The 12,394-nt window shown below is 38.6% G+C and overlaps 1 protein-coding gene across 1 annotated transcript in view; it reads left to right on the forward strand.

Annotated features, from left to right (window-relative positions):
• LOC145690226 (TBC1 domain family member 13) overlaps positions 1-12,394 on the forward strand; it is a 94,877-nt gene that overhangs the window by 29,177 nt on the left and 53,306 nt on the right. The window contains exon 7 of the mRNA XM_081764911.1: positions 579-780. Coding sequence (XP_081621037.1) covers positions 579-780 — 202 coding nt within the window. The remainder of the gene's footprint in view (positions 1-578; positions 781-12,394) is intronic.

The following is a 12,394-nucleotide window of genomic DNA, read 5'->3' on the forward strand; positions in this document are numbered from 1 at the left end:
GGTGCCATAGCTCAATCCCACATCTGACGCAATTGTACGAATAAGTACTCTTCGATCATTTTGAATCATTTCTTCCACTCATGCCGTGTTGATGTCCGTCTTTGCAGAACTTGCCTTATTGGGGTTTTCCACCTTCTCTCCGCCCGCTTGATAAACACAACACCATTTCGCCATATCTTGTCTGCTTATTGCTTCTTCACCATACACTTCCACGATCTGACTGAATGTTCAATGGTTATATATTCTTTGTGCATAAGAAAGGAATCACGGCTCGCAACTCCAAAGCGAGAACAGTTTTCTAAACCGTCTTGCCATTTCACTCGCTCTGACGCGTCTACGAACTCATAGTACCTACCCGTGCAACCGTTGAAAGACAACTAGCGTTATCTGTCTCCACTCTCTAGAAACAATGTCCCATGTTTGCTTTTCCAATGCTGCTGCTTGTAGTCTCTCTCTCTCTCTCTCTTTTTTTTTTTTTTTATCCATCCTCGTATTTACATAAAAGTTCAATGCTTTATTATATTTTTTTTTTCTTAGTTACAAAAGCACAGTAAAATATTTTATTTTTCTTCCAACAGAACATGCAGAAGCTGATTGTTTCTTCTGCTTCACAAATTTAATGGGAGAAATTAGAGACTTTTTTATAAAATCGCTAGATGAATCGGAATGTGGAATTAGTGGAATGATGTCTAAGTTAGGTGAACAGTTACGATTAAATGATCAGGAAGTGTGGCATCACCTGCAAGAACAAGAACTCCGCCCACAATATTATAGTTTCCGGTGAGTTTTATTTATCTATCTAATTTGCAATACCAATGATGTAATATTTAGTCATTCTTAAAACAGTTTCATATTTATTAAAATATTGTAAACAATAATTTATGTTGTGATGTGATGTTCATTTATTTAAATGAAACACAGGACCTGCTTCTATCACACCGTGTAAAATAGAAAGTCTTTGTTCATTGTACAAATTGTTATTTCTGAATAATTAATACTTGACGACTCGGAAAATCTAGAGAACTTGCTTGTTGTTGATTGGATTTTAGGTTGGCAAATTAGGTATTACCCTTCAATTAACTCAGTGCTCTCTGTGAATATTGCATGCTTTTGTTCTTCAGTTACTTTGTATAATCTGTTGTCGTGTACACAATTTTAAATGACCCTGGCATATTCTGTACAAATTATTCATATATTTATCAAAATATTGAAACCTTCGCAAAATATAGCTTATCTGATTAATTCTATGTTGTATTACTTTTGGTCTTACATACCGAGGTTGATTCATTTATATTGAGCCTAATTTGAGTGCGCCACTTCGCTAGGAAATGCCGTGTTTCTATCATTTGTTGTATTCGGTATGCAGACTACTACTGCTCACTATTGCCAGGCATCGGAGTTTCCATAGTAGGAGATTGCGTTGCGGCTGGACCGTGAGTATTGCATCTTACTTCCCTTGAAAGGCTGTCGACAGGTCGGAGACTGCGGAATCGACAATGGGACAGGCGCTGCTTGAGTTCGAAACCATAGTCCATTGGGTTCGGATCTGGACTCTTTTCAAGGATGTCAGAGAAAATTGCCGCAATTCCAGTTGCCTGTTCCATACTTCGATAGAATTCCAGCGATGTTTTCGTCATGTGGCTGGATGTCTTATCTTGGTGGAGTTAAACCTGCGTCACGTTTCGTCCGTACAATACTGGGATTTCCTGCTTGTACATTTCAGTCAGGACGTAAGTCAGGTAATAAACAGCATTGATTTTGCTGTTTTTCTTCACCTTTTGGAGGCGTAATTTGCTCCTATAAGGAAAACCGGCCACACGATCATGAATCCTTTCCGGAAATTCTGTGCACACTGGCGGAAGAATATTCTTCGGCCATTGGGGTCAACTGGTCTGCATGTAATGGTATGAACTTTACCACAGTCTGTAAACTAAATCCACATCTCATTAAGGTTATCAACAAACTTCCACTAATCACTCACGAGATGACGTTCATACAGCCTCGCGCAGTTTCTTTTTCGCTGAGCCACATGACACGGTTTCAGGGCGTGGACACTGCTCGTGCAAACGATCGTGAGGCGTAATTCATTTGAATAGCGCGGTTGATTGTCGCTTGTAATGTGCGGCATTGTAAGCTGTGCGTGTGGGATTTTTGAGGATTCAATACGCCGAACCACACGCCTTAGCTGCGGGGTGCTTTTCACGGGAGGTCGGTTTCTAGCTGCTTGAGTCGGTGGTGTGGTGTCAGGACCTTGTGCTGTATATTTCCGTATAATACGATTCACAGTGGCACGACCTACACGAAAATTCCCACTTTACACATTTCTGCGATGCGCGACGCCGTGAACTTACCGTCGGCAAGGACCACAATGAACTTCTCTCAGAATCTGTTCAATTTCGGGAGTATCAGAGTGCGCTCGACCCCACTGCTCAGCTGCGTGACCGATGAGATAATGTTGCTTGTCTCGTGGCAATCTCACAGCGACTCACAATAATTTATGTAGAAGAAAGGTAATAAGTAACGTATCAAGAAAACATACGCAAAGTAAAAATTCACATTAAATATAGCTGCCAAATATCGCAACACATTTTACCCATTGTGGTACAAGTTTCAAAATACCCTATTTATAGAAGTTCGTCTTTTGGGAGTACAACCATCTGCACACAGCCGATTAAATTCATCATTAGAATTGAAACGTTGACGAGCATTTTTTTCCTTGGGCCGAAAATATAATAGTCTGAAGGTGCTAGATCAGGACTGTACCGCGCGAGGATGGATTCGCTTGTTATAGCGAATTGCCTCATTAATAACAGTGAAATTCTTTCGGTTGATTCTATTGCTGGACGCCCAGCACGTGACAGATCCGCAGGGTTTACAGGGCTGTCTTCAGAGATTTGCACCAGCTGTAGATGTTACCACGATGCCTGTATTTTCCCTATACACCTACTCGGGTTTTGTTCTTTTGTCTACGAAAAATGAACTATACACCTCTGCCCTTTACAAATAGACGACTGTAACACACACACCATCTTTCCTTAGTAGGTCATCTGATCAAACAACTGCCAACTACAGTGTGAACACCAAAGTACTTCTCTTTTAGTTTTCAAGTCCCAGTTCAGTATAATATCGAAAAAAAGTGCGCTTTACCTACTGAACCGCCCTTGTACTTCGTGAACATTGGTCTGTTCTCACATGTAGTGCAGCACTTACTTGCACCAGCGATTATGGAGAATGAAATCTCTGCCAGACTGGACTTCCAGGTGACCTATAAGTGACCTATATATTCAGTATTCTCTGGCACGTGGAGTGCCTGGTTCGATTCCAGCTCGCGCCAAGCTTGCTTTGTGTTGCCGTGTGCGTTATTTTTTCTTGGTTCTCTCGTTTTTCTCTCACTTTTGTCATTCTACCATTTGCATCGGTGCATAATCATGGGACGTTGAACTTTTAAAGAAAAGTTCGATAATGTTTAAGTCATGGGAAGTGTTGAAGTTAATCGTGTTGATTTTCAAATCATGCCTGTTCAAGTCTGATTTTGTATGTAATGGCTTGTCATCTTAGAAGACTGTGTCATTGTCAAGGAACAATATTTGTACACTTCTGCCTTCCAGAAACTGTCAAAAAGTTAAACCTACGAGCATTGTTACAAAAGATCTAAACCTATCTATGAAGGGAGCAGCACAAAGTTTATGGATGGTGTTACTTTTCAACATAGTCCTCTGACAAGTCAGTAAATTTTGCCCATCGATGTTCGATCATCTACTAGGGATGGCCACAAAGTTCCGGTTCCGCGAGGAACCGGTTCTCGGAGATCCGGTTTTAAAAACCGGTTCTGGAACTGGTTCCGGACCTGGATCCGAAAACCCGGTTCCAGAACCGGATCTTAGGAACCGGTTCCAGATCTGGATCTGAAAACCCGGTTCCAGAACCGGATCTTAGGAACCGGTTCCAGACCTGAATCCGAAAGCCCCCAAAGACCCGTAAAGGAGGCACAAAGTTCACCTTCAAAAATAATGCAAAGAGGACCATGCGCTTGTGCCTTCCCTGCCCAGACCCGCTTGTGCCCCCAGAAAAAAAATTTGGTCCACCAGTGGGTGTTTAGCCAAATGAGTTGGGCAGTTTGCCTGTTTAGCCAACGAGTTTGCTAGTTACCCAGTTTATTTAGCCAAATGAGATAAGCTGCCGCCGCCTGGGCGCCTGTCTGTCGCTTCCACCATTTCATCTAGCATACTGTTCACAGCTTGCCAGCAGCTCGCGTTTAGCGTAGGGATGGACACAAAGTTTCGGTTCCAGCGGAACCAGTTCCGCGAGGAACCGGTTCTGTTTTCAGAACCGGTTCCAGATCTGGATCCGAAGAACCGGTTCTAGACCTGGATCCGAAGAACCGGTTCCAGACCTGAATCCGAAAGACCGGTTCCGGAACCGGATCCTCTAGAACCGGATCCGTTCAGACCCGAAAACCGGTTCCACCAGGAACCGGTTCTGGCCATCCCTATCATCTACGTTCACCCTCTGTTCAGACTGGAAGTGGTTCAAGCTAACCATTTCCGGTTTCAACACTTATCGTCATAGAACAACAAGAATTTTAGGAATGATAAATAAATAAATAAAAATAAAGTAAGTGGATCAAAAGATTGCGACTCCAAAAAAACGGATCGGAAGATTGCTATCTTGGCCAGTAATTAGTTTTTGGATCAGGGACCACAAAATTTTTGAACGGCCACTACCTCGAGTTTTCGTATTTTCTACGGAATATATAATAGCTTTTGTAGTGGCAAGAGAAATTATCGCGATAAGTAATCCCGAGGATCGAACCTGGTATCCACTCAACACCCATGAACAGACAGCTCCGCCAAAATTCAACCTTATAACAAGCAAGAACTATCCATACATAAATGTTGTTTCCCTGCGAGTTACGATGTTATTGAAACAAAACGAAGTTTTATTCCAATCACACCGAAACAACTACAACAACTACTATATCAAAGATTATATTAAGATGGACATTGATGAAACTGACTGTCGAACTACGCACAAATTATGAAATTTAAGGATACGTATGAAGAAAATGCACACTGATCCGATTTTCTGTATTTCCTCTTAAATGTTGTCTTTTTCTTACAATTTCATACTTACGATCAATTAGGTACAAATTAGGATAAAAATTACAGTAACTTATAATTGTTCAATTTTGTTTCACCGCAATACAAGTACGGTTAATGAGCAGGCCATTGCTAGCACAATGAATGTCAGTTCTCCCGCTCTTACTGCTCACATCACTCAGCTCCGCCCATAGATTTCGTACGCAAGCAAAAGTTCGTCTGCTATAGCACGTCTCATTGGCTGTGACGTTCTCATGACGTAGCAGCAGTTTAGATGAGAACGTGTTACAAAGGTGGTTCTCACGGTAAAGCTTGAGAAAGAACAATGAGTCATTGTAACAGAAAAGGAAGATAAATGGAAATTGATAACTAAAATGCACTTATAAGCTTCACTGCTATAACAGAGCTGCAGAAAATAAAAATGAATGCTTCCAGATTTTGTTGGAAATAAAAATCATTATAAATGGCTCCCAACAGGTTGAATGACAAAGTTCAGTCTTGATTCGTTTTCATTCAGAACCCTGGATCACTAAAATGCATGAAAAAAAAAAATATACACTATAAACACACCATTAAAATTTCACTCAATCACCTTGAACATTCGAGGGTTAACAGAATAGTCACTGCTAAAGATTAACTGAAATATTAATACACACGCATCAACAACACACACATATATATATGGTTATAGTCTATATGTATATAAAAATATCACTATATATATATTCAAAATTTGTAAAACTTTCGTAATAAATGTTTACTCAGTCATAACACTGTTCGTTCAATCCTGCATCACTTCCGAAGTCGAGTCACTAATGTTCCAAATAATGAGTCCTCGCACTTCATCCATCCGTAAGTTTCAGTATCTTCTGCTCCCATTCTCTTCCCATACGAATGGAGCTAGGATTCCCTCGGTGGATGGTCGGTTTTGCCCTCTTCCCTTACTGACAAAACGCTTCCCACGGTGGATGTTCTTGATGTTCTCGGTGAAGTATAAGTAACAAATGGAGGCAAAATGACTTATCTCCATTTCCTTATATTCTGGATATGTGGCTTCCAGAATAGGATAGTTTAACAAAAATATGCGTGGCCTGCTTCATACGTATAGTAGTGATAACTTAATACTGAATTGTTAGTTTCAAAGATATACATAATAATATTGTCCTTGTGGAAATTCTTCTGCATAATAAGTATAATTATATGCGAAATTATATAACGATGAGGAAAATTAAAGTTCTTCCTTATAAAAACAAATAAAATGTTCTTCTATAACTTTGAGTTCTTCGTGTAAAAATAGATATATAGATGTATAGGTGATTATAGGGTAAAATAACTCGAGGATTTGTATGAAAGGATAAGCTTAAGGATAGTTAACAAAGCATGAAATTGTTTTACATCTTACACAAATACAAGAAATCAGACCAATGTAACACATCATCATCAACAAACTCCCTTTTCATGGTAACAAATATGCGTAGTTCTAAATGAAAATATATGAAGAATATTGGAATATATAAGATATTAGATTGCTGATTTTAAGCATATTACGAAGACATGAGTATACATAATAACAATATAACGATGGTTTGCAAATAAAGGATATACACTATGAATAAAATTGACAGAAGAATGGGAAAGTATCGATATGAAACCGAATGATGGGATGACATATCGAAGCGTCCAAATATCCTACGGTCCGCCAAGCCGTATCCACATAGAAGTGTGGTTTGGAAGATAAACTAACCTCCCCAAATATATATATATATCAACTTGAAAAACCTCCCTGAAGAAATCAACGACCACGTAAGACACATTAGTTGTGAAGAAAGAAAAAAAAATAATGAATACGAAATCCCCTCAGACGATGTAGTATCGAAGACAAAAAAACAAATGCACACAGTATACCGTGGCAGGAAGACGTGGTCGGGACTTAAGTATATAATGCTCTAATGGTTCCTTTTTTTTTCAAGGAAAGAATACCTTAAATAATTATGGTTTTGGAAATGACTAGCAGTCAGCAGTCCTACACATACCAACTCCAACAAGGACTACCTCTTTCACTCGCTGGACCAAAAGCCAGCCCCTTTCCTTCCTTCCTCCAAAAACCATACATTTTAATAGTAAAATTTCTCTAAAAGTGTAAACAACTTCTCTTCACTAATATATCCATTACGCAAATACCATATTATGCTATCATCTACAAAACTAGAGTTAACCTTCACTTCACTATAGTCAGCGTCACAAAGCTGATTTTCTGCTTCTTCTTCTTCCATGGCTTCAGAGCTACCCTTAGCCTCCCTTTCAGCTCGTTCGATAATGTCACTGAAACGTTGTTCATCAACATACTTTTTTAGCAATTCTAGCCACTTCTTGCGAGTTGCTGGGGTAGGTCTCCAGAGTTTCATTCGTGATACATTTTGGAATCCAAGGTATTTCCCATTCGATGGATCAATTACTTCGAAAACATTATCACTTATCTTTCTCCAGCAAACATAAGGCCCACGAAATACATTACACAACTTCGCTATTCGTTTATCCAACAGACTACTTAAATTGTATTGGCGAAGAAAAATAAGATCACCTTCAACTAACACTCTTCTTGTACCTTGATTTGCATTTAATTTAGCATTACGCTTTTCAATGATCTTCTTTCGTCTTAAATTGGACATAATCAGTTTACCATTCCAATCGATACCTTCTTGTTCGTCTACTTCTTCATTCTTCGGCGTAATACCAAAATGAGATAACGTAAATTCTTCGGGTTTAACATTCAAATGTAATTCTGCTGGAGCAACTCCTAAACTAGCACTAATGGTGTAGTTTAATAACAAACAAGCTTGAACTACATACTCTGGCCACAATGAATGAGATTCACGACACAACACGCGTAAGATACGTTCTAGATCTCTATGGAAACGTTCAATAACATTGCTGGAAGCATGGTAAGGTGTAGTGTAATGGATTTTAACATTATATGATTCCATTGCTTGCACAAACTGTTTTCCAACAAACTGTGGTCCATTATCAACTAGGATATTTAAACATAATCCCATATGCATAAAGTATAACTCAGTAATGCATCGAGCCACTGTAGCACTAGTTGCCTTCCGTAAAGGATAAGCCACTAAGTATCGAGAATACACATCGCATACCGTAAGAAGATACGTTTCGCCATGTTTACCACGAGGCAATGGTCCTATGAGATCCACTGAAATCAGATATCTCACGTTCTTAGCTGGTACACTTTGCATTAAACACTGCACAGGTTGGTTGTTTGCTTTTGTACGCATACACACTTCACAGTCGTTAATGTACGATTTGATATCACTTCTCATGTTCTTCCAATAAAACATTCTAGATATGATGTTAAACACCTTTAGAAATCCGAAATGGCCATAATGATCATGAAAACCAATTAAAATGTGGTTTACCAAACTCGGTGGAACACACAACTTTAGTTTGTCCGGAAAATGAAAATCTCGAACCATCAACAGTCCATTCTCTAACGTATAGTTATTCTTCCAATTTCTTGAACTACTTCGAACTGACAAATTTTCCACATCACTTTCACCACGTAAATGTTTAATTATGGGTCGATAAACATCACACTCCCATTGTAATTTTGCGACAACAGCGGGATCTAAATCATACACTTCAGACTGTATTGCTTGTATAGGGTTAGCGTTCACTATAACTTCCTCTTCTGTTGGAAACATTCGTGATAAACAATCACTCAATACATTAGATTTTCCACTGATATATATTACTTCATAGTCATATTGTTGTAATTCTAGGGCCCAACGCATTAAACGTGCATTCCAATTACGCATACGTTTCAAATGCGTCAAACCTTTGTGATCACTATGAATGTAAACTTTCGCTCCTTTGAACCAAACGTGAAACTTCCGCATACCCCATACTAAACATAAACACTCAAGTTCTACTGTAGCATAATTCTTCTCACACTTGGTTAAGGTTCGGCTAGCATATTCTAAAACGCACTTTTCACCGTTCATATACTGATAAACTATAAAAGCAAGCCCACGGGCTGAAGCATCGCATTCTACGTAAAATGGTTGATCAAATTGAGGATGGTGTAACATTACTTCCTTCATAATTTCCTGTTTTAACAATTCAAATGCACTCTGATAGATTTGTTCCCATTTCCACCTTTTTTCTTTCTTTAAAAGTTCGTAAAGAGGCTGAGCAATTATTGCGTGGTTTTTAATAGTGCGAGAATGCCACTGTACCGCACCTAAAAATGAACGAAGCATTTTTAAATTCCTTGGCACTGGTAGGTTAGCAATAGCCTCTACGGATTTTGGATCTCGCCGAATACCCTTGGATGACACATAATAACCTAAGTAATTAATTTCATTAACGCCAAAAATACACTTAGTTAGATTAAGCGTCATATTCGCATCATTTAACAATGCTAACACTCGATCGAGTATAGACAAAAATTCAGGAACTGTTTCTGCACTAATTGCCACATCATCCACATATCGAATTAAACGTTCCTGCAAGTCGAACGGAAACACCTTATTTAGACATAATTGTAGAACGGATGATCCATTTTTCACCCCGAAAACCATTCTTGTATACTCATACAAGGTTCCCTCGAATAAAAACGCTAGATATTGCATTGAATTTTCTGTGATTCCACACTGATTATACGATGAGGTAAAATCGAGAGTTCCAAGCACTGTTTTACTGTTAAATTTAGCGAACAAATCAGACAACTTCTCTGAACGCAACGCTGGATTTTTCACATGAACATTTAAAGCACGACAGTCGACCACAATTCGCAACTGTCCAGATTTCTTCAGAACTACATGAATAGGTAGCAGATGACATGACGAACTGGGCCTAATGATACCCCACTTTAGTAATTTGCGTATTTCTTGCCGCACACCTTCCTTGTATTTTTGAGGTATATCATATGGTTTAGCAATGATTGGTTCACTGGTATCAACTTCCAAATGATACTGAAAATAACGACACTTTCCTGGAAAATGCGCAAATACTTTACGATGTTTCATTAATAACTCGTACAATTGAGCTTTTTCACTATTGTTGAACAACGTAGCACGAGCGACAGCATCTTTGATTTCTTCTTCTGTAAAATACAAATCTGAAGGGAATTCTTCACAATTCACCGTTAACTCATCACCTTCATAATTACGTGAGTCACAACTACTTCTGAAAACCTTTACTGTTTTCTCATAAAATTCACTAAGATCCTTTATATCGGACATAATAATAATAGGCACGAAGTTACATTTTACTTCCTGTGCGTTCACAGTAACATCACTTTCACTATTTCGTTGTATAAAAGGGACCACACTAGATGCACCGTCATATTCAACTCGTAGTTTATTATTGCGAAAATCTATAATACTATTCAACCTTTCTAGAAGATTAGCACCTAAAATAACATCTTCATGAAGCTCATTCAAAACCAGAAATTCTACCAACACTTCTACATTGTTAATCTGTACCGGTAATACTGCCTTCCCTTTAACAGCACGTTTTCGTTTTCCTAAAAAGTCGCACAACACAATGTTTTCACCCTTTTGCAGCCGTACATTAGAAATACACTGGGTAACATCTCGAAAAACATCATTACGAACTAAGCATAAATCGCATCCCGTATCTACTAAACAAATTTTCGGCTTTTCATTCAACAAAATTTTAACACGCATAGTGTTTTGACCTAATTCACACGTAATGATTTCTTCATTGTCCTCTAATATCATTATGTCATCTTCACTTTTAATGTTTTCACTATTACACAAATCCGGGAAACTAACACGGTTCGAAAAACAAATAACTTCCTCTCCCCTTGACGTAAAGAGAGAGGGCCCTTCTAGTTTAAAGGCACAGTTCGTTGTTGTGAGGGACCTCGTTGTACAAACGATTGTTGCATATTCGAAAACACTGGTCGGCTATTCATATCAATAGTTGAGACGTTATTTACACACTGTCCACGCTTGACATTGGCATTCGGAAAATTACTCTCACCATTCTGATTAACCGGTTGTCCACTATTGAAATTTTCAGATCTATCTGTATTACTATGGTCACTATTATCTTGATCTTGGTATTGACGCTGATTATTATTATTTGGGCCTTGGTTGAAATTTCGATTACCGTTATTATACCTGCGTAAATTTCCACTACGTTTCCTTCTGTAAAATCGTTTCCTATTATTATTATTATTGTTCCAAAACTGAGCTTCCACCGGTTTATTTTCCCAATTGCCGTCATTTGCGCCTTGCACTACCTTCGTATGATTCACATTTACGTTGGCACCACTAATTTGCCTTGGTTTACGAGAGTTATCGTAAATTCCTGTTAAGTTTGATAATCCCTCGATCGATTGAACACTGGCGATAAATTGATGGATATTATTGGGAATACCTCCCATCATGGCAAGTTGGTATCTTTTAGGCAACAAACTAACAATATGTGATAATGTTATGGTTGGATCCTCGAACTCTTCCAACGATTGTATTTGATGGTAACGTTCATTTACAAACTCAACAACACTAGAATATTTCTTGGGATCAAACGGAATAGATCTTAAATTACGTAAGCGCGTTGCTTTAATGATAGGAGATTCAAATGCTTGGCAAAATGCTATTACGAACTGCTGAAATGACGTAAACCCCTTTCCATTTAATGCAAACCACTTTTTCGCACTTCCCTTTAATATCATTGGTAATACCTTTAAATAATCACTCTGGGGAATATCCGCGAATTCCATTTGCTTATTAAAATCTTCAAGAAACTGGCTTGCACTTTCAGTCATTAAATTACCGGAAAAGGTAGTGAGTTGATTTATATCTGATAGCTTCAATTTCCCCTTATAACTACGTTCATCACTGTAACTGTTAACTCTGGGACGCTTATGCGGAGTACTTACCCTTGTATTATCCTTGCACCCTGAATTCATTTCATCACTGTCGGACGCACTACTGCAAAATTCGTCACTAGATATCTTTTCCCTTTTTACGTTAACTAGAACATCGTTATTACCGTTTCTATTGTAATTACCACTCACCGCCATGTCACTGAAATGCGTTTGCCTTTCTTCCCTTTTAAGCGATTGAACTTCCCTTGCTAAACTATCATAACGCTCACTATTTTGCGCACACAATTTTAAACACTGTTGCGTACGTTCACTTTGTAAACAATCATTTCTTTGCAACTCCTGCAACGTACTATCGTAGGTGTTCACAACTTGCACTAACTTATTCTCATTTGCACTCGACACTTCCCTTATTTGTTCC

This window comes from Thermobia domestica, chromosome 7, assembly GCF_964235325.1.
Source record: "Thermobia domestica chromosome 7, izTheDome1.hap1.1, whole genome shotgun sequence".
NCBI lineage: Eukaryota > Metazoa > Arthropoda > Insecta > Zygentoma > Lepismatidae > Thermobia > Thermobia domestica.